Source organism: Pteronotus mesoamericanus, unplaced genomic scaffold (genome assembly GCF_021234165.1).
Source record: "Pteronotus mesoamericanus isolate MK-2021 breed Mesoamerican mustached bat unplaced genomic scaffold, CSHL_Meso_final scaffold_85, whole genome shotgun sequence".
Taxonomy (NCBI): Eukaryota; Metazoa; Chordata; class Mammalia; order Chiroptera; family Mormoopidae; genus Pteronotus; species Pteronotus mesoamericanus.
The window spans coordinates 66,665,382-66,688,991 of NW_026555329.1; the positions used below are offsets into that span (position 1 = coordinate 66,665,382).

The following is a 23,610-nucleotide window of genomic DNA, read 5'->3' on the forward strand; positions in this document are numbered from 1 at the left end:
GTTTACCAGAAGATTACCAGAGCCAAATTCTGAACTGTTATCTAAGTACCTCTTTATTACCATTAGCTAATACTCCCCTAGCACTGCATTCTCCAACTGAAGATATAAGCAAATCCATCTTAGAAAACAGATATTTCTGCTTCTTCTTTAATTCTGGCCTTGATGTGTACATTTTACATCTGTTTTGGACACAGATTGAAAAATTATGATTTTGTGCAAGAGCAATACACTCAATGACTAGTGGCATATCTTTGCAGAAGATTAGTTTTTAAAAAGACTGTAAATGAAGTATGATTTTTAATTAAAAGAAGGCAGACTGCCATGAATTTATAATGCATAATGTCACTTTAAGAATAAGCTTTCTCACATCTCTAAGTCTTTCATGAATACTGTTTAATTTATACTCAAAAGAACGTTATAAAATAAAAGAGAGATTATTACTCCTACCTCTGCTATGGAGAAAATAAGAAAACTAAAAATAGTAAGTACCTTGAAAAAGGCCACGAAGACCAGGGCACAATGAGACCAGAAGCTCAGGTTCTTGCCGCTCTTTCTATGTTCCAACATTAACATCTCCCCTGGGGGCTGAGCCAGGCACAACCTGACCCACAAGCTGCAGTCCTAGCAGCGAACCAGGATGGTACAGGGTTCCCTGCATCTTTCTAGGCACATGCCAGGCTCAGCAGACTCCCATAGGTCTCCGTGTGTGTGTCGGCAGCAGAGTATGGTTGGGGTTGTGAATAACTAACTTACAGAGCTACTACAGGGTTCCATTATGCCAACCCATCAATACTGTTACTCACTTCTTTTGATCTCTTCTAGCTTCTCAATGTATTTAGTCATACTGTTACCTATAAAAAAAAAATAAGCGTTTTAGATATGCTTTTAATAGAAGAAAATTTATAACACTGAAAACAGAAATGGAGTACAAGTATTCCCTAAGTCTTCCTATCCTGTTCTTACAGAATTACAGGAGGCAAATGGGCCACACATAGTCATAATCTTTTGGATTATACAGCATCATTAAAAGATGAGGAATCTTGGGAAATGTTTTGGTTAAGTTGGGGTGCACACACAAAGTTAAGAAGCTCCAGGCAGTACAGATGATCATTTTATGTACTTTTCCCCCCTTTTTGAGTTAAGGCTTCCCTCCTCCTTTTATCTCCCATAATCCTTTTGTGGAAAAGATGCAGAGGAGGAGAAAGAAAGAAGCAATGATTCTCAAATGTCTAAAATGTGCCATTGCGGCTACCCAAGCAACCCTTTCCTCTCCGCTCAGTCTTGTGGTTTTCCTCTTTCCTAAACTTGGCCTTCCACTATTCGTGCTGATGTTGCAGCCTGAACTAGACCACACAGTCTGTCCACTAGGATTCATCGTGGATTTGATTTGCTGAAATACCAGCAGATTCCCACACTGTGGAGAGTCCCCAGCCCTCATGTTTTATAGTCTGGTTCTACAACAGCAGGCTCCAGCCAAGGCGGGTTGGAGAGTGTTCGTACATTAACACTGGGCTGGGATCATTTTGGTTTCTGAATGAACTACAGTCTGGTTCTCAAGCCAGAGGTGATTATTTTTCACTGGACATGCTTCAGTTTGATTCAAGTCAACACAGCAAGCTCTATCTGGCACCTAAAAGGTATAGCAAAAGAGGGAAAACATTCCAAATAATCTCTCATTTCTAAAATTGTGCTCCTAACCTTTAAGCCTTGAGAGGAGCTAATCAGTTTCAGTCCCAACTTCAAATAAAAAAAACGCTTTCAATTAATGGCATGAACTGCTGCTTTTAAGGATTATTCTGTTTTTTTCTTCATGTTTAAGTCAGAAGCAGAGAAAGAAAAGTCTTGCTGTGAAACCCAAAATACATTTTCAAAAACAACTATGTCATTTGTTATTATTACATCTTTACCATGAATTCATCATGGAATGAAATTCCACTCAGTTAAAAAAAAATTTTTTTTTCATCTGAAGACAAACATTGTCTGAGATCAGGACTCAGTGTGTAGTCCTAGAGCCAGAATCTACCCTTCCAAAAGCTCAGAAACACAACTGCCTGAGCCTTCTCAAAAGAGACACTGGGAATGTCTTAGAAGAGGTCCACAAAGCACCAAAGACCAAGATTAGAAGCAAATATGCTCTTTTCTAGGTTCTCCAGGCTGGAATTGACTCGAGACATGACCAGATCTCCAGCGTGGAAACCATGACTTCTTCCTAGACACCCCCCCGCCCCCGCACCTGCGACTCTGAACTCGGGGGAGGACTTGGGGTGGTCACTGCAGTGGGGGAAGAAGCAAACAGGGTGCTGTTTAGCAGCCCACAATCTTATTCTTCTTTTCCATACTAGCTTTTATTTGCATGTTCCCAAGTCCCCGGCAGTTGGATGTTGTTGACATGGCAGTTTCTTTTGGCTGGGGCAGCCGCAGACAGCCTCATCGGGAAACTGAGGTACAAAAAAAGATTACTGACTTGCCTAGCAACACAGCAAGTGAGTCACTAAACCAGGATTAGTATTATCGACTGTCTAGTATCCAAAGCGGCTCACAGCAACACGTTGCTTCTCTAGTGGTGCTGTTTTAAAAACACGATTTCGCTGTGAGGTAAATATGTAGGAAGTGTTACTTCCTTAATAGTAGCAGGTGGGAAGCATTTTATGCTCTAAATTCCCTGAAGCATACTATGCATGGAAAAAACAATAGCCAACTTGATGATATAGTCTTTGTTATTAAAGCATGGCATTTCCACTAACAAAGGGTAAAACATTCATTTCTCTATCAATTATCAACATTTTCAGAGTATTCGCGCGACACTGCGTCTTGGTACCAGCAGCGCCTTGACAGCAGGCCGGCAGGCCTTCCTCCCACCGTTCGTTTTTCCCCTGAAGGGGGAGGCAGGGAAACAGAGCCTTTTGCACACGTATACAACTATCTGGCAAAATTGAGAACGAATTTAAGAGGGCTATAGATAAGAAGCTCTTTTCACCAAAGATATTCATTCTATCCAAGTAGGGAGAAAAAAAGAACATGGAGGATTTCTGCACCAATTTAATGGAAGAAGTGAGACAGCAGCCTGGCTGACCAATCGACACAAAACTCCCTAAAAGTGATTTTAGAAAGAATGAATAGCAGTGTTTTTGCCCCACTTTATATAATGCTTATATCTTAACAGAGCAGCTTATCTTACCAGATTTAATTTCATCTGAAAATAGTTTTTTGCATACCTTTTTAAAGAGACTAGAAATGAATCAATTCTGTAATTGACTAATTTATAAACACATCTGTTTTATACAAAAGTATGGAGCCTAAAGGACTACAAATGAACCAATTTTTTAAAAAAATTAAAACTACACATTCTTGTGAGATAAATTTTCCTAGACAAGACTTTGAAAAAGAAGTCAGTGGCTCCCCGTTGCTTACTGGCTAAAATTTAAACTGCTTGCTCTAGTGCTGAAGACACTGACATCTAACCTACCTCTTCAATCTTGCCGTAATTACTAAACTTGACAAAATCTGTTAGTCTTGGGTTCTCTAACATGTCATCTTGTCCACGTAATCATAATAGTTCACCCAGCTGGAGTGACCTTCCTGTCCTCTGAACTTCTACAGTGCTTGGCTTACCACTCACAAGGCATTTATCGTTGTTCTGCCTTATTTGTGTGCAAGTCTTACCTAGTTTATTATCTGGCAAGCCCAAGGTTATTTACACACACACACACACACACACACACACTCAGGGTATCTTTATCCCTTCCATTATCTAGCACAGGAGGCACTCAAAAATATTTGCTCAGTGAAAATCTGCTAACTGAAGAATCCTCATAATGAGTTATTTTTGTAATACAAATAATCAGACCCCAATTTGATTTGAGTTTTTCTACACCTTCTTTTCTTTAAGCTATGTGCAAGCTGATTTAACACAGCATACATTATATACCAGCTATAGGATACTTTGTTTGGGAGCCGGGTAACCTAGAAATGTATAAAATAGTAATTAGCTTTGGCATAGTTTATAACTCAAGTTGCAAAAAAAAAAAAAAAAAAGAAAGAAAGAAAGAAAAGTTTTACAATTTGAATCAAGAGAAAGACACAACCTAACTATATAAATAGCGTTATGCAAAGATAGAGCACAGTCGATGAATTGAGTGACTCATTCAGTAGATTTTTTCCTTTGTTTTCCTATAATTTAATAACATTATTTGTACTAAGCTAGTAAGAAAAGCAAGTGATTTTGAGCAGCAGTAATCTAAAGTAAGATTTATAAGGCACGGACTCGGTTGCTAAGAGACAACTCCATTGCTTTATTTTTCTTCAATATTCCCCTCCTCTATGGAGAAGTTCTTTTGGCTCAGAAGGAGCAGAAAGCGTGAAAAGAGGCACAGTGGTCCTTTGTTAATCTCAATAAGTTATACGAGTGTATAGTGCTTTCTGGTTTGTAAAAGGCTTTCACATACATTTCTTCCTTTGACATAAGAAACAGAATTAAATACTGAAAAAAATGAAGAGTACCTAGTCTGTAATGAGTTTGACTGCTAAAGATCAAGGCTATTAACAAAAATTCAGGAAAAGTAAAGACTAAAGGAAAAAGAAAATGACTAGTTTGTGTTGAGATAATAAAAGTAAGGTGAATTAAAAAAATAAGGCTAGAAAAGACTGAGTGGAGGGAGTCTACAGGATTTCAGCAAGCTAAAGAAATTTGAAATTAGACTGAAAATTGAGTGAAATGAGAGGATAATATAGGCAATGAAAGAGTGCAGGAGACTAACAAAGGGAGAGAGTGGTTTGGAAAGTGTTCCTTAATCAGCCTGCGGTGCTGCAGAACGGAAACCCAGAGAGGGTGCTTGAGAGCGGACAAGCGCCCTGTGGTGGAAACTGAACAAATGCCGCCGGGGGTTGCATCAGACGCATAATCCATCACGGCGCAGTCTGGCAACGCTGGGCAGCCGGTAAGACACACCCAGGCACCTATGGGACAAAGGAAGTATTCGAAGTTCAAAATAATTCTGATATTTCTAGCCACGGCTATACATTGGTATTTGAGTTTGTAAGAGAAGTAGAATCAGAAGTAAAGAAATAAAAAATAATCTGTACCGGGGAAGAAGGTATCTATCAGTTTTTGAAGAACTCAGTGGAAGGTGACTTGGGTGAACATAGGAGTTACCACGAAATTCTTGATTTCTTGTGATTAACTCTGAATTACTCACTGTTTAGTAGGAAAAGATTAAAGACCCATCTATTTAGCCTAGAAATGAGAAATGTTCACTCATTCCTATACCTACTTCTACTGCTCTGACAGCAGAGCTTAAAAACATACCACATATGGGAACTCTTTACTCTCCTGCTCTTGTGTTTTCTTAACCAGGGCTCCTCACCCTTTTCACCTTATGGCGCACTCACAAGCAGTAATATCTGGCCAGAACACAGGTTTGCATTGTCTCGGGCCCTGATGGCTACCCAGAGGGCTGAAGGGACCTGTCTCTTGGCATATAGCACATAGGCCACTGTACTGAACACACAGGGAGGTAAGTCATAAAAATGCATAGAAAAAGTTAACATAAAATCTTTCCTCTAAATTGGTTTTTAAATAATTTAATTTGAAACAACAAAAGAAACTGAACAACTAGAATAAGATTTCTCTCCCACAATGACTTTAAAATAATCTTTGAGTTTTCAGCAATGAACCACACTTTGGCCCTTTCAAAGTGAATAAAAATCAGTTTGGAAGACCTCTACTTCTGGGAAGACGAGGCGGGTATTTTTTTCTCTACTCCTCCAGCTAAGTACAACAAAACCCCTGGACAACCTACAAAATGGGAGAAAACATTGCAAATCATGTTTCTGATAAGGGTCTAGTATCCAGAGTATATAAAAGAACACTTATAACTCAACAATAAAGAGAAAAATAACCTAATTAAAAAAACAAGCCAATGATCTGAATAACCATTTCTCCATAGGAGATATACAAATGCCAATAAACACATAAAAAGGTGCTCAATATCATTAGTCATTAGGAAAATGCAAACCAAAGCCACAATGATATACCACTTCACACCCACAATGATGGCTATAATAAAAATGATGGACAATAAAAAGCATTGTTGAGGATGTGGAGAAAATAGACCCCTTCTACATTGCTGGTGGGAATGTAAAGTGGTATGGCTGCTTTGGAAAACAGTTTGGCAGTTCCTCAAAAAATTAAACACCGAGTTAACATATGACCAACTATTCAACTGCTTGGTATATAACCAAGAAAACTGAAAGCGTATGTTCACACAAAACTTGTATACTAATGTTTACCGCAGCATTATGGCCAACAGTGTAAACAAATCAAATGCCCATTAACTCATGAGTAGATAAACAAAATGTGGAATATCTATACGAAAGAATGCTATTTGGCAATAGAAAGTAATAAATCACTGATACAACAACAATGAACCTTGAAAACCTATGCTGAGTGGTTTTCAAGGCAAAAAAGACCATATATTGTATGATTCTATTTACAGGAAATATTTGATACAGGTAAATTCATAGATCCTGAAAGTTGATTAATGGTTATCAGTGACCGATAAAAGGAAGCAATGGGAAGTGATTGTTACTGGGTAAGGAGTTTCTTTATGGGGTGATAAAAATGTTCTGCAACTAGAGAGTGGTGATGTTTTTGCAACCTAGTGAATGTACTAAAAATCTCTGAACTGTACACTTTAAAGGGTAAATTTTATGGTATATAAATTATGTCTCAATTTAAGAAAATAACACACCAATTAGAAAAAGAAGATTGATTTAAAAACCTTGAACATTATATATTTTAAAAAAATAAGAAGACTCTGATAGGTGGAAAGAGGAAGACAGACTGGCTAAAAACCTCAGGAGACAAGGAATGATATGATAATTGAGCTACCTAGGTGTTTGCGCATTTATTTATTTATTTTGCCTCATATACCCTAGACTTGGAGCTGAAGAAGCTAGCAACACAGAATAACAATAAACAAACAGAAAAAAAAAATCCCCATCAAAAGCTTACTGTCTTGAGCCAAAGTACCAGGAAAGGAGCAACCTAGCGAGACAGAAAACCATCAGACTTCACCTGCCTTATTCAGCCAAACCCCACATAAATGCTGTGGCCTCGCTCGCCAGCAAAGGCCAGGTGGGAAGCTTCAGTCTCCATCTGTGCTGGGCCATGACGAGATGCCATCAAAGTACCAGGAAGAGAAGAAAGAGGGTGGGGCTGAAAAGCACTCAAAGATATAATGGCTGAAAACGTCCCAAATCTGGTGACATGAACCTAGAGATTTACACAGAAACTGAGTAACATAGTAAATGCCAAACAGGACAAGCCCAAAGAAATCCAAACCAAGACACATCATAATTAAACTTCTGAAAACTAAAAAAAAAAAAATCTTGACAGCATCAAGAGGGAAAAAATGACACCTTACTTATATGGGAAAAACAGTTCAAATAACAGCAAATTTCTTATCAGAAATCATGGTGGCCAGGAGGAAGTGGGAGCAATATTTTTCAAGTGCTGAAAGAAAAGAATTGCCAACCCAGAATCCTACACCCAGAGAAAATACCCTTCAGGAACAAAAGGAAATCAAGACATTCTCACATGAAGGAAAAATAAGAGAATCTGTCACCAGCTAAAGAAAGAAAATCTAAAGGAAGTCCTTTAGTTAGAAAAGGAAAGAACAAAAAGGAATCTCAGAACATTAGGAAAGAAGAAAGAATACAATAATCGAAAGTATGGGTACATACATTCTTTCAAATGCCCACTGCACATATACCAAGATAGACCATATCTTGCATAATAAAATGAGTATCAGTACATTTTAAAGACTGAAATACATAGAGTGCATTCTCCAACCACAATGAAATCAAACTTGAAATCAATAATAGAAATTGAGCAATAACAGAAACTTAACAGGAATATCTCCAAATACTCACACACTAAATAGCATACTTCTAGATATCCATGGGCCAAAGGGAAAGTCTTAAGAAAATAAAGAGATACATTGACCTGAACAAAAATTAAAATATGACGTATCAATATTTGTGGGATTCACTTAAGCAGTGCAGAGAGAAATTTATAGGACTAATTATGTGGATAAAAAAAAGAGGAAAAGTTTTAAATCAATAATCTAAGCTCCCACCCCAAGAATCTAGAAACAGAAGAGTAAAATAAAATCAAAGTAAGCAGAAGAAGGAAATAATAAAGACAAAAGCAAAAATCAATGAAATTTAAAACATAAAAGCAATAGAGAAAATTGATGAAACCAACAGCTGGTTCTTTGACAGGGTCAATAAACTGGACAAACTGTAGTGAAGAAAAGAAAAAAGAGAGAGAAAAGACACAAATTATCCAAATCAGGAATGAAATGGGCTACCGCTTCAGACACAACAGCCATTAGAAGGGTAATGAGAGAACACTAAAAACGACTCTACACACAATAAATTTGAAAGCTTAGATAAATGTAGTAATTCCTCAAAAAACACAAACTACGGCAACTCATCCAATTATGAGACAAATAATTAAAATATCCCCATAACTATTAAAAAATTGAATTCAAAATTTTAAAACTCTCAAAAAAGAAATCTCCAGGTTCAGATAGTTTTACTGGAGAATGCTTCCAAACATTTAAGAAAAGAATTAACACCAATAATACACAACTCTTCCAGAAAAATAGAAAAGGAAAAAACACTTCCCAATTAATTTCATGAGGCCAGTATTACCCTAATACAAAAACCAGATAAAGTCAATCAAACAAACAAAATAAAAAAAACCCATCCAGGGCGTCCAGCCTTTTGGCGTCTCTGGGCCACACTGGAAGAAGGAGAGTTGTCTTGGGCCACACATTACATATGTTGTGACACATAATCATATACACACACACACACACAAATCTCATAATGTTTAAGTAAATTTATGATTTTGTGCTGGGCTGCATTCACAGCCATTCGGGGCTGCATGTGGTCTGCAGGCCACACAGATGGACGCCCCTGAAACCAGTGACTCTCATGAATACAGACACAAAAACCTTTCATGAAATAATAAATAGAATTTAGCGATACATAACAAGAATTATATACCATGACTAAGTCAGGTTTATTCCATAGATACAAAACTAGTACAGTATTTGAAAATCCACTATATTAACAAGTTAAAGGAAAAAAACCCACATGATTATATTAATTGAGGCAGTAAAAGCATTTAATAAAATTCAACAGTCATTCATGTTAGAAACTCTCAGAAAAATAGCCATAGGAGGAGACCTCCTCAACCTGATATAATAGCTAATATTATACTTAATGGTGAAAGAGTAAATACTTTCCCGCTAAGGCTGGGAAAAAGACAAGGATGTTCACTCTCTACTTTCATTTGACATAGTTCTGGAAGTTCTGGCCAAAACAATAAGGCAATAAAAGAAAATAAAAGGCATACAACCTGAAAAGGAAGAAATAAAACTGTTCCTTTTTGTTGATGGCATGGGTGTCTACATAGCTCTACACAGGAAAGCCCAAGAAACCTACAAAAAACCCCTTCCCCAAAGCCAAAATGCCTCCTGTACCTAAAAAGTGAGTTTAGCAAGGTCCATGGTACAAAATAAACATACAAAAATAAGCTGTGCTTCTATATAATAGCAAAACCAAAATTTAAAATATAGTGCTATTTAGAATTGCTCAAAAAAATGAAATACTTAGGTATAAATCTAACAGAAAATGTACAGTTCTTATATCCTGAAAACTATACAATGCCGATGAAACAAACCTACAAAGATCTAAATAAATGGAGAGACGTAGTATGTTTATGAATTGGAAGACTTGACACAGTAATAACATGTTAATGCTCCCCAAATGGATAGAAAACTAAAGTGGGAGCAATCAGTCTAACCAAGTTGAAGCATCCCATTTACTATACAGCTACAGTAAGTAAGACTGTGTGGTGCTGGCAGACGGACAGACACACAGATCAATGAAACAGAAAGGAGAACCCAGAAGTAGATCCACATAAATATGCCCAACTGGTTTTTGACAAAGTTGAACATGCAGTTCAATGGAGGAAGGGTCATCTTTTCACAAGTGGTGCTTGAGCAACTGAACACCCATAAGCAAAAAGTTAATCTCAACGTAAGTCGCATATCTGACACAGAAATTACCTCAAAATGTATCATGGACTTAAATGTAAAACTTAAAACTATAAAACTTTTCAAAAAAAACTATGATAGAAGATCTTTGGGATATAGACCAGGCACAAAGTTTTTAGACTTGACAACAAAGCACGATCCATAAGAGGAAACACTAAAACTGGACTTAATCAAAATTAAAATTTTTTGCTTTTTGAAAGACCCTGATAGGAGGATGAAAAGACAGGCTACAGAGTGGGAGAAAATATTTGCAAACCATGTATCCAAGAAAGGACTAGTGGTTAGGATATATAAGGAACATGCAAAACTCAACAATTGAAAAAGCAAACAATTCAGTTAGAACAAAAGACAGAAACAGATTATTTCACTGAAGATATACAAATGGCAAATAAACACATGAAGAGATGTTCAAGATCATTAGCCATTAGGGAAATGCAAATCACAACTGCATGACACGCTACTACGTATTTGTCAGAGTGGCTAAAATAAAAAATGGCCATACCACCAAATAAATGCTGGTGAGGATGCGGAGGAATGGGATCACTCACCCATTGCTGGTGGGACTACAAAATGGTCCAACCTCTCCGGAAAACAGTTTGGCAGCTTCTTAAAAAAACACAAATGCAACTACCATACGGCCCAGCAACTGTATTTCTGGGCATTTATCCCTGAGAAGTAAAGACTTATATTCCCACAAAAATCTGTACACAAATGTATACAGCAATTTTCCTTGTAATAGTCAAAAAGCGGCGACAATCCAGATGCCCTTCAACTAGCTCCGGTTAGACTGTAGCATACCAGGGCATAACTACTCAGTAATGGAAAGGAACAGACTACCAATCCATGCAACAACTTGGTTCGATCTCCAGAGAATTATGCTGAGCGAAAAAGTCACTCCAGAAAGTTGCATACTATATGATTGATTCCATTTATATAACATTTATGAAATGACAGAATTATAGACATGGAGAACAGATTCGTTATTGCCAGGGTTACGGGGGGGATGAGGGCAGAAAGAGGATACGGCTTTAAAAGAGCAGCAGGCGGGATCCTTGTGATGATGGAAATATTCGGTATCTAGACTCTATGCATCAATGTCAATATCATGGTTGTGATTTTGCAGTATTGTTTCATAAGATGTTATCGTGGGAAACTGGGTAAAGCATAAATGGAATCTCTCCGTATTATTTCTTACAATACCATGTGAATCTATAATAATCTCAAAATAAAAAGTTTAGCCCTGACCAGTGTGGCTCAGTTGGTTGGGCATCATCCCCCAAAGTGAAAGGTTGCCAGTTAGATTCCTAGTCAGGGCACATGCCTGGGTTGTGGGTTCGGTCCCTAATCCGGGTGAGAGGCAGCCGATGAACGTTTCTCTCTCACATCGATGTTTCTCACCCCCCTTCTCCCTTCCCCTCTCTCTAAAAATAAATAAATAAAATCTTTTTAAAAATTAAAAAAATAAAAGAGTGTAATTGGCAAAACACTGCCTTAAAAATGTCAGGTTATAAAAGGATATGGGTAATTGCTATGTATTATTAAAAAAAAGATATAAGTATCTCAATTTAAAAAACTGAAATTAATTTCAGGTCCCATTTTACTGAGTCAAACTTTGGTTATGAATTGAGAAATGGAAGAGAAATGGATTTTCATTCACAAATCCCAATTCAATTTCCAGGAGACAAAACTATGAAGCTATAGACAAATCTATATACTTTAAAAACTTTAAGAAGGTACCAGAAAAATATATTCCTTTATAATAGTTTTAAAAATGTTATCTGGGTTCCTCAGAGAAAATATGGCATTGGTCATCAGAGCGCTTCCCTCACAGAGTAGCTTATTTCAGAAGGGCAGGTCACAGCCGCAATTAAAGGGGGCATAGGTAGAGTCTGAGGAGCTGACGTTGTTTGTGGTGGGCGAGGCTCGGGAAGCATTAGGACAGTACACAGAACCGGGAGATGTACGTACACAGGCGTTTTTACCTGGCCTCTTGACGTGGACTTCCTCATCCTGCATAAAAATCCTAGCTCTATCTTCTTTACTTAACTTCAAGTAAATCACATAATCTCTGCGCCACAATTTCCTCCTGCTCAAAAACAGGTAATATTTTTACCTCCCATCAAACAGGATATTTGCAAGGGAATAAATACCTGTACAGCATGGGAATGTTTGAAAGAAAGGTCCCCAGAAATATTATCTGCAAATGTGGTTCATTTAAAACATTTATAAGGCTATTTCATGTGAGGAAACATTGATAGTGGAAGATTACTATTTTGAAGAAGCCTGGAGAAAGACAAAGACAAAATGAGTAAGATTTAAACGAAGTCAACATCCCAGTTTATTTTCTTAGTTGTCTTCAGGTAACTGGTGGATTATTCAGTATTGCTAAAGGCATGCAGTACCCCAGCGTACTAGTGAAGCCATCTTAATAGGATGGATTTTCCACAGCAGGCTTTAAAAGTTTGAAAAAAACTAAACAAATAAATAACCAAAATCTCATAAGGCCGCAGATCCACTAGGGGCCTGGTGAAAAATGTTAACAGCATAGAAATCAGCAGTAATGCACTCAAATTTCATTTTACCTGAATTGCAGCACTAATTTAATTTTGTCTGGTATTTCAGTTACTCATTCAAGTCTGTCTGCCTCCACTTGAATCTAAGCACTTCGATTGCAAAAATCACAATTCACACTCATCTGTACAGTCCCATAGGCCATAACTTTGCATGTAGCCAGAATTCAGCAAATACCAAATTGAACAAACATGTACAAGTATAATCTATAACTCCCAGTTTAAAGGACTATACTTAAGGTGTCCCCAAATAGAGGTTGACCACTTGTTATTTATTAGCTTTAGCCCTGCAATTTATTGAACAATGTTATAATCACTGTCTTAATTTATAATAAGCTAATTATGTGAATGGAAGTTTTAACTGATAATCCAGAAGAGAGGTTTCAAAGATAAGTCCCTGAGCCCAGAAAGACATCAGCCAAGATGGTGAGAAAGTTTTAGCTGTGATTTCTACCACACATGACATGCTGCTTCTTGTCGATATTAGCTAATGGAATTTTAAACGTTTAATTTTCTAATCTTTACTCACCAGTGTCCAGTCTTGACTTGATATGCTGATATTTTGGGTTTTGTGGTATCCTTTTGGTCAGATACTAAAAAAAAATTAGAAATTCACAATAAATTGGGTTAATGTAAGAATAAGGGTAGCAAAGTGGGGAAAGGGTCAGACACTTAAAAAAGTTGAGCAAATGCTAAAATTTCACTGAATTTTAAGATGGAGAGACCTCAAAAAGTCCAACAATCCCTTCAAAATAGGATTGTTTGCTATAGCATCTCTACAGGTGGAGATGGGTATCTTGTTTCTTTCAAAGCATTTCCATCTTTTGTCAAAATAATTTCATAGTAGTGTATAAAAAAAAGGACTGGGAAAAAAGCTCTTAAAATTATTTCTGACATTCAGCTAAAATTTGTCACTAATTTCCATCCAGTCCACTGCTGCAAACCCAAATAGACACCCCTACTCTGCCCCAAGAAATCAGTTAAAATAGCTAAAGGCAGCTCTCTCGTTCTCCCTTTCAGGTTCACTTTGTATGGTGGAGTGCAGGCCCTCTTCTCTAGAGTCCCTCTAGATTTTTATCCACTTCTCCCACAGAAAAGTGGCGCATGGACGCAGACCTGAGCACAGGGCCCGAACGTTGTCAGGCCAGGGCCTGGACTGGTGCGCCTCCCCCGCTGCTGGCTGGGGGTCTGAGGCTCCACAGACACTGTTAGGACGGCTCGGCTCTCGGTGCAGCTGGGGCACATCACGGGTTTGGGGTAAGTTTATGGTCAGCAAAAATGCCTGCGTTGGGTCTTCCTTGTCCTGGACTCTGGCAGTGAATTCTCAATCCAACTTACCCATATGAAATTTTAGTGGCATTTTCAAAAGCCATTAAGCGAGGGAAGGCTACTGAATAAAGACACTACAAAATACAGCTGTAGGCTGTCTTCTGGCCTACAAGTATGAGAACCTTACGTTCAGTGACAGGTATACCAAATTAAAACTGGATAACAACTTTCCAGCTTCATCTTCTGCCACTCACCCACAGGTTCCCAGGCTGAAGTTGCCTGAATGTTCCCCAAAATGCGCCACATTTATTCAGATCTTCAGTCATAGCAAATGTCTGCCTACAATGCCTTTTCTCAGCCTGTCTTTGGGCAAAACTTCACTTCCTCTATAAGCTGTCCCAGGTGGAATTAGGTAGTTTCTTTTCTTTCTTGGCTCCCAGAATATGGACACCCTGTACTATCGTTTATACCTCCACCTTCTTTTCTAGTCTAGGATTTCCTTGAAGGCAGGAACAATAACCTACTCAAATTTGTATTTACCTAGGACTTAGTACTAGGTAGGTAACTTGACTGATATTCACTCAAGAAATGCATATCTAGAATGAGGAGTGAATTACAGCAACTGCCTGGTGGTCCCTTAGATGAGAACATCAAACATGAAAACTGTATCACTTGCTCTTGAAGAACATAGGAAACTACGGCACTTAGTCAACCACTCACAACTGCCATCTGCTATTTTAATGTCTAAAAAGAAAGGAAAAAAACTATCTCAAAATAAAAAGGTTGGTCCTTTAGTATTATTTAAAAACTCACTGACATTACTTATGCTTTTTATTTCATGCCAGGTAAGTAAAGCCTTCACCATGGATGCTTAGCACTGATCCTCAGACGTATGTCGGGGACCCCTGGGTCTTTTTATCCCGAGAGAAAGGTTTCTCCATCTGATCAGTAACCTGCTGCCTAGAAGAGAAAGTGATTCTAAAGCCAATTTCAATTCCCTCCTAGATGTAGATGAAGATTAAGATTCTTAAGTGAAAGGAAATATTCAAAGATTAAAAAAACTAATTCAAAGTCTTCTCCAGAGCAAGATAACACTGCAGCAAAAATAAAACAAACAAACAAAAAAAACACAAAAAACAGGGAAAACACGTGTCTGGCAAATTGAGCCAGGAACAGCTAATACTAGAATTCAGTTATCTTAGGCTAGAAAGTTTCTTTTTTTCTATTTTGCTCTCTGTATTTTTATAATTTCTATATGCTATTTCCTGTTTTCACTTTTATTTTGTTTTTCCCATAGTTGCCTAGCAAAGCTTCTTTTGAAAAATTCCAGGCTAGTCTCCGCTGAACCAAGGGGATTTGTCCATACCTAAGCCAACATAGCTGAGAAGTGAGGGCGTCCCTGGGGACCAGGTGTGGTGGCAGCAGAATGATGGGGGGAGTGTGGACAGCTGCAGCCACGGAGCCCTCCCCGCCCTGGTTTTCCCTTACACCGACTAATGAGAAATCCATATGCCGCAGTAGGAAAATGCAGTGTTTCTTTCCCATTTTGGTCCAACTTCTCGTTCCTGACTTTCTAGTACCAACCACAGTGTAAAATTATTTGTGCTCTACTCTGAGCAAAGCGCCGTAGGTTTTATGGAACTGCCATACTTTTTTCATTAAAATTCTTGCTTTGGGGTGACTGTTTCTTGACCTACTGACCAACTGGCTTTTTTTTTTTTTCAATTACATAAACACGATGGGATGGTGGAAAGTGAAAGAGCTGAAAAAGAAGCTGTTTCAAGGAAAACCATTCATTCAACAAAGCCTTATTGGGCACCAGCCATTCATTCAGGGGACATTTATTGGTGCCTTCTAGGAGCAAGCCACTGTGCTGAGAACACAGAGGTACAAAAGTCTTAGCCATCCAGCTCTCACTGATGCTGGAAAGGAAGACGAGTGAACAGAGAGAAGACACGCTGCACAATAAACAAGGAGAGGGAAGCAGAGGATACAACAACAGAGGCCTGTAAGATTGGCCCCTAAATCAGACCAAAGAAAAAAGTCAAGAACCATTTCCTGAGGGCGACTTCTAAGCTGAAATCTGAGACCCGGGCTAGTTAGCCAAGCTAGAGGAGTAGTGGGTGGGAGCCACAAGGTCCCTGCTAACTGCTAGACAGAGAAGCTGAGAAGGTTCATTTCTGTGGCATTATTACAGGCTCTTTGAGGGCAACCATAGGGGGCAATATGGTTGGAGAGACAGAGAGGAGGAGGTGCTAAACAGTGTTGTATCCATGCTAAGAACTCTGGATTTTATCGTATAGATAACTGGTTCTCAAACAAGGGCAACTTTTCCCCCCTCCCCGCTCCAAGGGACAATTGTCAATGTTTGGAGATATTTTAGGTTGTCAGAACTGGGTGGTAGGTGGGCTACTGGCACTTAGTGAGTAGAGGTGAGGGATGCTACTAAACATCCTACAATGACAGGAAAGTCCTCATAACAAAGAATTAGCTGGCCCCAAATGTCAATAGTACTGAAGTTGAAAAACCCTAGTGTGGGTGATGGGAAGCCACTGAAGACAGTTTCAGGAGGAGTGATGGGATTATGTTTCTGTTTTAGAAAGATCGCTCTGGCAGCACTCAGGGGAGCTTTTAGGATCATAGTCAAGAATGGACGCATGTACCTTGGCTGTGTAGCTTCACTGATTGAGTGTCCCACCCACAAGCCAAGACTGTGAGGTGACCACAGATCAGGACACATAAGAGAATCAACCAATGGATGCACAAATGCATAAATAAGTGGAGCAACACATTGCTGTTTCTTTCTCTCTTTCAAATCAATAATAAAAAAAAAAGAATGGAGATACAAAGAGAAGAGGTAGTTGTGCTAAGAGGATCTGCGGTTCTAAGGAAGCAGCAGTGGAGGTGAGGAGGAAGAGACAGTTTCAAGAAATCTTTAAGAAGTAAAATCAATGATTTGAAACTGACTAGTGGAACAGGGGGAGGACAGTGGTACCATTCCCCCCAAAAGGGACTTACAGAGGAAGCATACATGGAAAAACAGGATGTGTCCCAGGAGGGTGTGGAGCAGGCTGAATTTGAGCTGGCTGTGGGTTATCCAAAATGGAAGCGGTGCGCTGGCTATTTGGGTCTGGAGATCAGGAGAGGCCTGGGCTGGAAAAAACAAGAATTGGGGGCTGTCAGCAAAGGGGCAGCAGGGGAAGCCACTGGAATGGACAAACCGCTGCCAGAGAGTGTGTAGCCTCAGAAGGAAAACCCCACCATTTAAGGTCAGGTGGAGAAAGGTGTCATGGATGAGACTCACAAGAGGCCAGGAGAAAGTGGGTCATGAAAATTAGAGTTTCAGGAAGAAAGGAGTGGTCATCGGAGATAGGTGCTGCCAACTCAGCGAACAAAAATGCAGGTCCAGTAAGAGAACAATGGAAACACGGAGCTGGACTGCGTAAAGCGGGACGCTGCCGATGACCCTGGTGGATGCGGATACAGAAACTGACAGGAGCAGAAGCGGAGAGAGCAGGTTGAGGAGACCCGAGGGGACGCGGGGAAGAAGTCGACAGTAGCCAGATGGTCTCTTCTTTTTCTTTCCCCATGAGGGTTGCTAAGGAATGGTTTTTGTTGTTATTTCTGTTTTGTAAGAAAGGAGAGGTTTGAAGATGTTTATAGGCTCATGGACTAGGTAAGAGGGGTTTGAAAATGAGGCAGGAAAGTATGGATGGAAACAGGGAGTGGGAGAGGGTGAGGCCCAGAGCCCAGGTGGAAGGGCCAGCTTTGGAAACACTGTATTTAAGATAAAGATAGAAGATAGGGGGACCAGACCAAGTTCTCATCAGGAGAGAGAAGGTGTGGTTCATGTTCGTGGTATTGTTACAGGCTCTTTGAGGGCAACCAAAAATGCCAAAGACCCCTGTGAGAGCTTCCACCTCAGGACGGTCAAAAGGCAATGCCCTGATCAGCCACTCCCTCCCAGCTCCTTAACTTCCGCTCGGCTTTCACGCCCCAGCACAAACTCATCTTCCAGGAAGACCCCTCCGGAGGCTCCAGGCTGATAGAAATCGCTCTCCGGCCGGACTGTCCCAGCACTTTGCACCTTTCACACTCCTCACTCCTCCTACGAGACGTCTGTAGCTGTTACCAGGCCTTGCCCTAGTGTGACAGCAGTAAGGGCTGCTAAGTGGGAAGGTGGTTCTGAGGCCTGAGCCACACACATGCAGGGTGCCTGCTAGTGCCGCGTGAGCAGCACAGACGCTGAGGACTCCAGGAATGTGGAACAAAGAAAGAGCTCACACACTTGGGGGTGAAAAGGGCGAATTCATGCAGGAAATAGCACTGGGGCTGTGTTTTAAGGGTTGAACTTCTATGGAGAAAAAGATGGGGGAAAAGGATGGGAAAAGTATTCCACATGGAGAAAATTTTAATAGCAAAACATCTTTAAAAGCATGTGTAAAGAACAGCAAATTTGCTGTTCTATTTGCTGGAGAAAGTCCAAGAACAACAGCAACAATAACAAAGGTAATTGCTGCTAACATTTACTGAGCACTTAACTATGTTGTCAGGCACTCTCTAAGCATTTACCTCCATTATCTTATTTAATCTTCATAACCACCTGTGAGGTAAATATTATTATCTTCATCTTACATATTAGGAAATGGAGGAAAAGGGAGGGAGAATGACTTACCGAGGTTACTGAGCTTCTAAGAGTGGTGGAAGCCGGATTTAAAATGGGCAGTTTGGCTCAGAACTTCAACTCTTAAACACTCCATTGCAGCCTCATTTGGGCAAGAGTTCTGAATATGGGGTCCACAGATGGGTTTTAGGAGGTCCATGGGTCCTATGAAACTAACATACAAATTTCTGGGGGAAGGGTCCTTGGCTTTCACCACACTTTCAAAGGAGCTTATAACCTCCTGAAAAGAACCACGGGTGCATGGAACCCCGTGGTAAGACCACGTGGATAGGAAGACTCCAAGTGCAGAACCCTGAAGGGACTAGGCCCTGAAGACAATGAGCCATGAAAATACTGAGCTGTGAGCCATACAATCAAAGGAGTATTTTAGCAGAGTGCTAACATGCGCAAGTAAGACTGGGTCTGTGATTACACGGCTGTGGGAGAAGAAAGGAGAAAATGGGAAGTCGACAGTGGGATTTTTCTAAAAGAAAATCACCAAAAAAATGAGATTGAATCACAAATCACTAAAAAAATGAACGAGCTTTTCTGACTTCCCACCTTTCTTAAAATGGAACTCACACAGTTGTTCACATTTCCATTGCAACATGTGTGGTAAGATTTACATTTAAAAGATTTTAAAAAAATACTATTATACATTTTGTTCAGAATTTTTCTACTCACTTCCCTTATAGAGAGGAAGTCCATAAAATGAAGGGAATGGGTGTGAATTTTGAAAGCCTCATTTAAGGCAATCTCACATTTAAAATAGATCTTTTAAAGGAGAACATTTTTCTTTAATGGGCGTTTTAATCTGGTCCAATTCTACTGATTTCAAAAAACAACCCTGACCCAGGATCCTGGGTTGCCCAGGATTTTTAATCTATAGGTTCTCTGTGGACCAAACATTTAGGTTTAATTCCATTTATAGGCTGCTGATTTCTCAATAGTGAACACCATCCTTGACATCTCCCGGCTCTCCCAGCTCAGATATATATTCATTTACTCATTCAACAAATATTTAAGGAACAACTGCGGTGTGCCAGGCAGTGTGACAATGCAAACAAGGACCCTCTTCTGTTCCTGTAAGTGTGCCAGAAATAAACAAGCAAATAAAAGAATTACAGACCATTATCTACTGGCTGAAGACAGCACATTGAACAAGTATGTCTAATTTCACTTACTCCCAGAGCCTCAGTAAAACCCCATTGGAAGGACATTATTTTAAGGACCTAATGCCCAAAACACAAGAGAATGGGAGAAGTGACAGCAATAGATTTCTGAAATCTAGAAAGCACACCAACAAGTGAAAATGACTCAATGGACTCAAAGTCAAACGGAAAGCCAAAAACAATTCTTAAAAGGCTTAGGAATTGACAGCCCCTGGCACCTCCAAAGGAGGACAGAACAGTAGCTGAAACAAGGAAGGCTGGTTGAAAACTGAGTAAGAAGCAACTGAATCTCTAAAACCTTCTCCCTGCTCTGCCGTGGGGTGACTGCCTCTCCCCCACCATGGCACATATCTATACATCTATTCCCTGGAAAGGATTTCTGGCTTGCGGGGGCGGGGGGGAGGGGGGCTCCAGGCACAGGGAAAGGTTGAAAGACATTTCTGAAAGTGGGGGGATTAAGTAAATGATGCATACTAGTGTTGAGATTTGGCCCCTGGTCCTGATTCCTCCAGGAATTCAACCAGGCTTTTACTCTCAGGAGAGCGGGCTGCTCTGAGGTACAGGGACACCCTGAGAGAAAAGAGATGGAGGGGCCCCGGGGGAGGGAGGCCTCCAATCGTGGCTCAGTGAAAGCTTTCTGCCATTAAGCTCATCATCGCCAAGCCCCTCCCAAGCATGTGAAGATCCCAATCACATTTTTAAGTCTCCTACATGAAAACATAAACTAACAATTCAGAAATAAAAGAAGCCTGAGAACATTGCTATAGACTGAATTATGTCCCCCAAAAGTCATATATTGAAGCCCCGATCCCCAAGGTTACCGTATTTGGAGACAGGGCCTTTAGGAGGTAATTAAAGTTAAATGAGGTCATAAGGGTGGGGCACAAGTCCAATAGGATTAGTGTTCTTATAAAAAGAGACACCAAAGGGCCTGTTCCTTTTCCACACCTGCACAGAAAGAAGAGGTTATGTGCACACATCTGTAAGCCAGGAGAGAGCTCTCACCAGAAACCGAACTGCCTGGCGCTTTGATATTGACCTTTCCAGTCTCTCAAACTATGAGAAAAAATGTCTGTTGTGTAAGCCATCCAATTTGTGTTATTTTGTTATGGCAGCTCAAGCTTTCTAATACAAATATCTCTAACAAATCAAAAAGAAAAACAGCAATTTGGGGAAAATGGAGACTATGTAGGGGAAAAAATATTTAGAAACACTATTAGAGAAATGAAAACACACATCCACACAAAAATTTGTACAGGCACATGCATTTAACGACGAGTGTATATTCTGAGAAATGCATAGTTAGGTGATTCCATCATTGTGCAAACATTGTACAGTGTACCTACACAAACCTAGATGATATAGCCTACTCCATAGTTAGACTATGGTATGTAGTATATACTGTTTTTGTATATATTGAGACAATTTCTAAAAAACCTAAGTGTAAACTTAACATTCGACCTAGCACCTGTAATCCTAGGCATCTATCCCAGAGAAGTGAAAATTAACATCACACAAATAACTGTACCCCAAAGTTCATATCTTTATTTGTAATAGCCCAAAACTGAAAGCAATCAAATATGCCACAACAGTTGAATGGTTAAACAAACTGTTATATATCCATACCACAAAACACTGATCAGCAACGAAAAGGAATGAACTATTGCTACAGGCAACAACTTGGATGCATTATCCTGGTGAGGAAAAGCCAATCTCAAAAGGTCACATACTGCTTGATTCCATTTATGTAATATTCTCAAAATAACAAAATTGCAGAAATGGAGAACACATTAGTGGTTGCCAGGGGATATTGTAGTGATAGAATAGTTCTGTATCTTGATTGCAAAAACTACACATGTGCAAATCTTGATTATATGAAATCTACACATGATAAAAAGGCCTAGAACTATACATACAAAGTATAAATGCCACTTTTCTGGTTTGATATTATACTATACTTATGTAAAATATTATGATTGGGAGAAACTGGATGAAACTGGATATGGGACTACTTTGTACTATTTTTGCAAATTCCTGAGAATCTATATTTATTTCAGAATAAAAGTTTTTAAAAAGGACATCAGAGTCTACAGCAGAGCTCTTGCAAATTAAAAACATGATGGCAGAAATTAAAAGCTCAGTAGGAAGATTGGAAGATAAAGTTACACAAATCTCCCCCAAAAAGCAAAATGACAAAGATGTGGCAAACAGGAGATAAACTTTTAAAAAATTAGAGAGCCAGTTATATAGATGCAACATCAGGACAATGAATTTAAAAAAGAGGATGGAGAAAATGGAAGGGAGGAAACTCAACAACAAAATAATTCAAGAAAATATTACAGAACAAAAAAAACTTGAGTTCTTTGCGCCCACCCACATAGGTGAAGATAGACTCAGAGCAAGGGCTATCTTTGTGAAAGATCTTAACACTTGGGACAGAGAGAAGATTCTACAAGCTTCCAGGAAGGAAAAATTAAGTCACATACGAAGGAACAGAATGGCTTTGGACTTTTCCACAGCAGCACTGGGTACCAGAAGACTACAAAACAATGTTTCTAAAATGCTAATGATTTCCATCCAAGAATTCTATACTCAACCAAACACTCAGGCAACTAAATATGAAGGTAAAGTAATAATATTTTTAGACATGCCTAGCATTTTCAACATACATAAAAATATTTATTTATTTATTTATTTTTTATGCACTCTTTCTCAAGACACTCAGGAAACTGTGCTCCAGTAAAACAAGAGCATAAGCTGGACACCTTCATTTAGGAGACAAATGTATAACCACACACCCCTGCTCCTCCCAGTTCTTTCACCCATATTCCTGATTTCATTAGCATGGCATCAGCACTAGCGACTAGTAACCCAAGCTGGGAATCTAAGTCACCCATCACTCTCTCACTTCTCCAAGCTAATCCTGAAGTCTTGATGATTTTACCCGCTAAAGAGTTCTCAATTCTAACCCTGTTCTGTGGGCTCAGTCTAGGTCTGCAACATAATAACCACCCAACCAATTTCCCTATCCCCCGTCTTGGGCTCCTCAAACCCGTTCTCCACAAAGTGTCTCAACCATGTGCCTAACATGCAAATCTGACCATGTCACTTCTGACTTAATAAACCTCCTCAAACGTTTCTTGAGTTCTGAAGAGCAGCCAAGATAAAGACGAGGCAGTTTGCCACGCTCCACCCGTCCACGGTAGAGACCGTTACCCCCCGGGGCACTCTGCCGCAGAGCCTAAACTCGGCCTCACAATGTCCTCAACACGGCTCCCAGGCATCCGTCATGAGCCGAAACAGTGTGCACCTCCTGTTCGGGAGAGAAGCCGGGAGTTTGGGCAAGGCTCAAAAGGCCCTTCCAGACTTCGCTCCTGCCTTTCACACCTCCCTAGCGTGACTCCGGCTGTCCTGTCCATGGTGCTTCTTTGTGTGGCTCCTAGACTTGCCATTTCAGGTCACCTCCAGGGCCATCCTCTCCCTAAGTTGACTCCTCTTTTTCCTCTGTACCCTCTTAACGTCGTGTTCCCGACCACACTGCATTCCAATTCTGTCCACAAGTTTTCCTCACTAGACTGAACTTATTGAAGGGCAAAGGCCTTGGCTTTCTTTGTTTCTTGCATCTACTCCAAGGTGGCAGGGTAGGGGGGCGGGCTATAAGCACTAGAGGAAATTAAATAAACACAAATGCAGCAGGACACTGGGGGTGAGGAACATACAATAAAGGAAACAGTCCAATGGGGAGGGAATAAAACTAATGTCATATTTTGCGTCCTTTCCCAAAGGCTTGGTCTGCTTATTCCTGT

The 23,610-nt window shown here is 39.8% G+C and overlaps 1 protein-coding gene across 2 annotated transcripts in view; it reads right to left on the bottom strand.

Annotated features, from left to right (window-relative positions):
• CEP41 (centrosomal protein 41) overlaps positions 1 to 23,610 on the bottom strand; it is a 39,593-nt gene that overhangs the window by 15,482 nt on the left and 501 nt on the right. The window contains exons 2-4 of one of the 2 annotated variants that reach the window (XM_054564579.1): positions 16,988 to 17,122; positions 13,230 to 13,293; positions 804 to 851 (exon numbers count right to left, since the gene is read on the bottom strand). In XM_054564579.1, the coding sequence (XP_054420554.1) occupies positions 804 to 851; positions 13,230 to 13,293; positions 16,988 to 17,002 (127 nt within the window). In that variant the 5' untranslated portion in view covers positions 17,003 to 17,122. The remainder of the gene's footprint in view (positions 1 to 803; positions 852 to 13,229; positions 13,294 to 16,987; positions 17,123 to 23,610) is intronic. The other variant, XM_054564577.1, reaches the window with a different exon arrangement.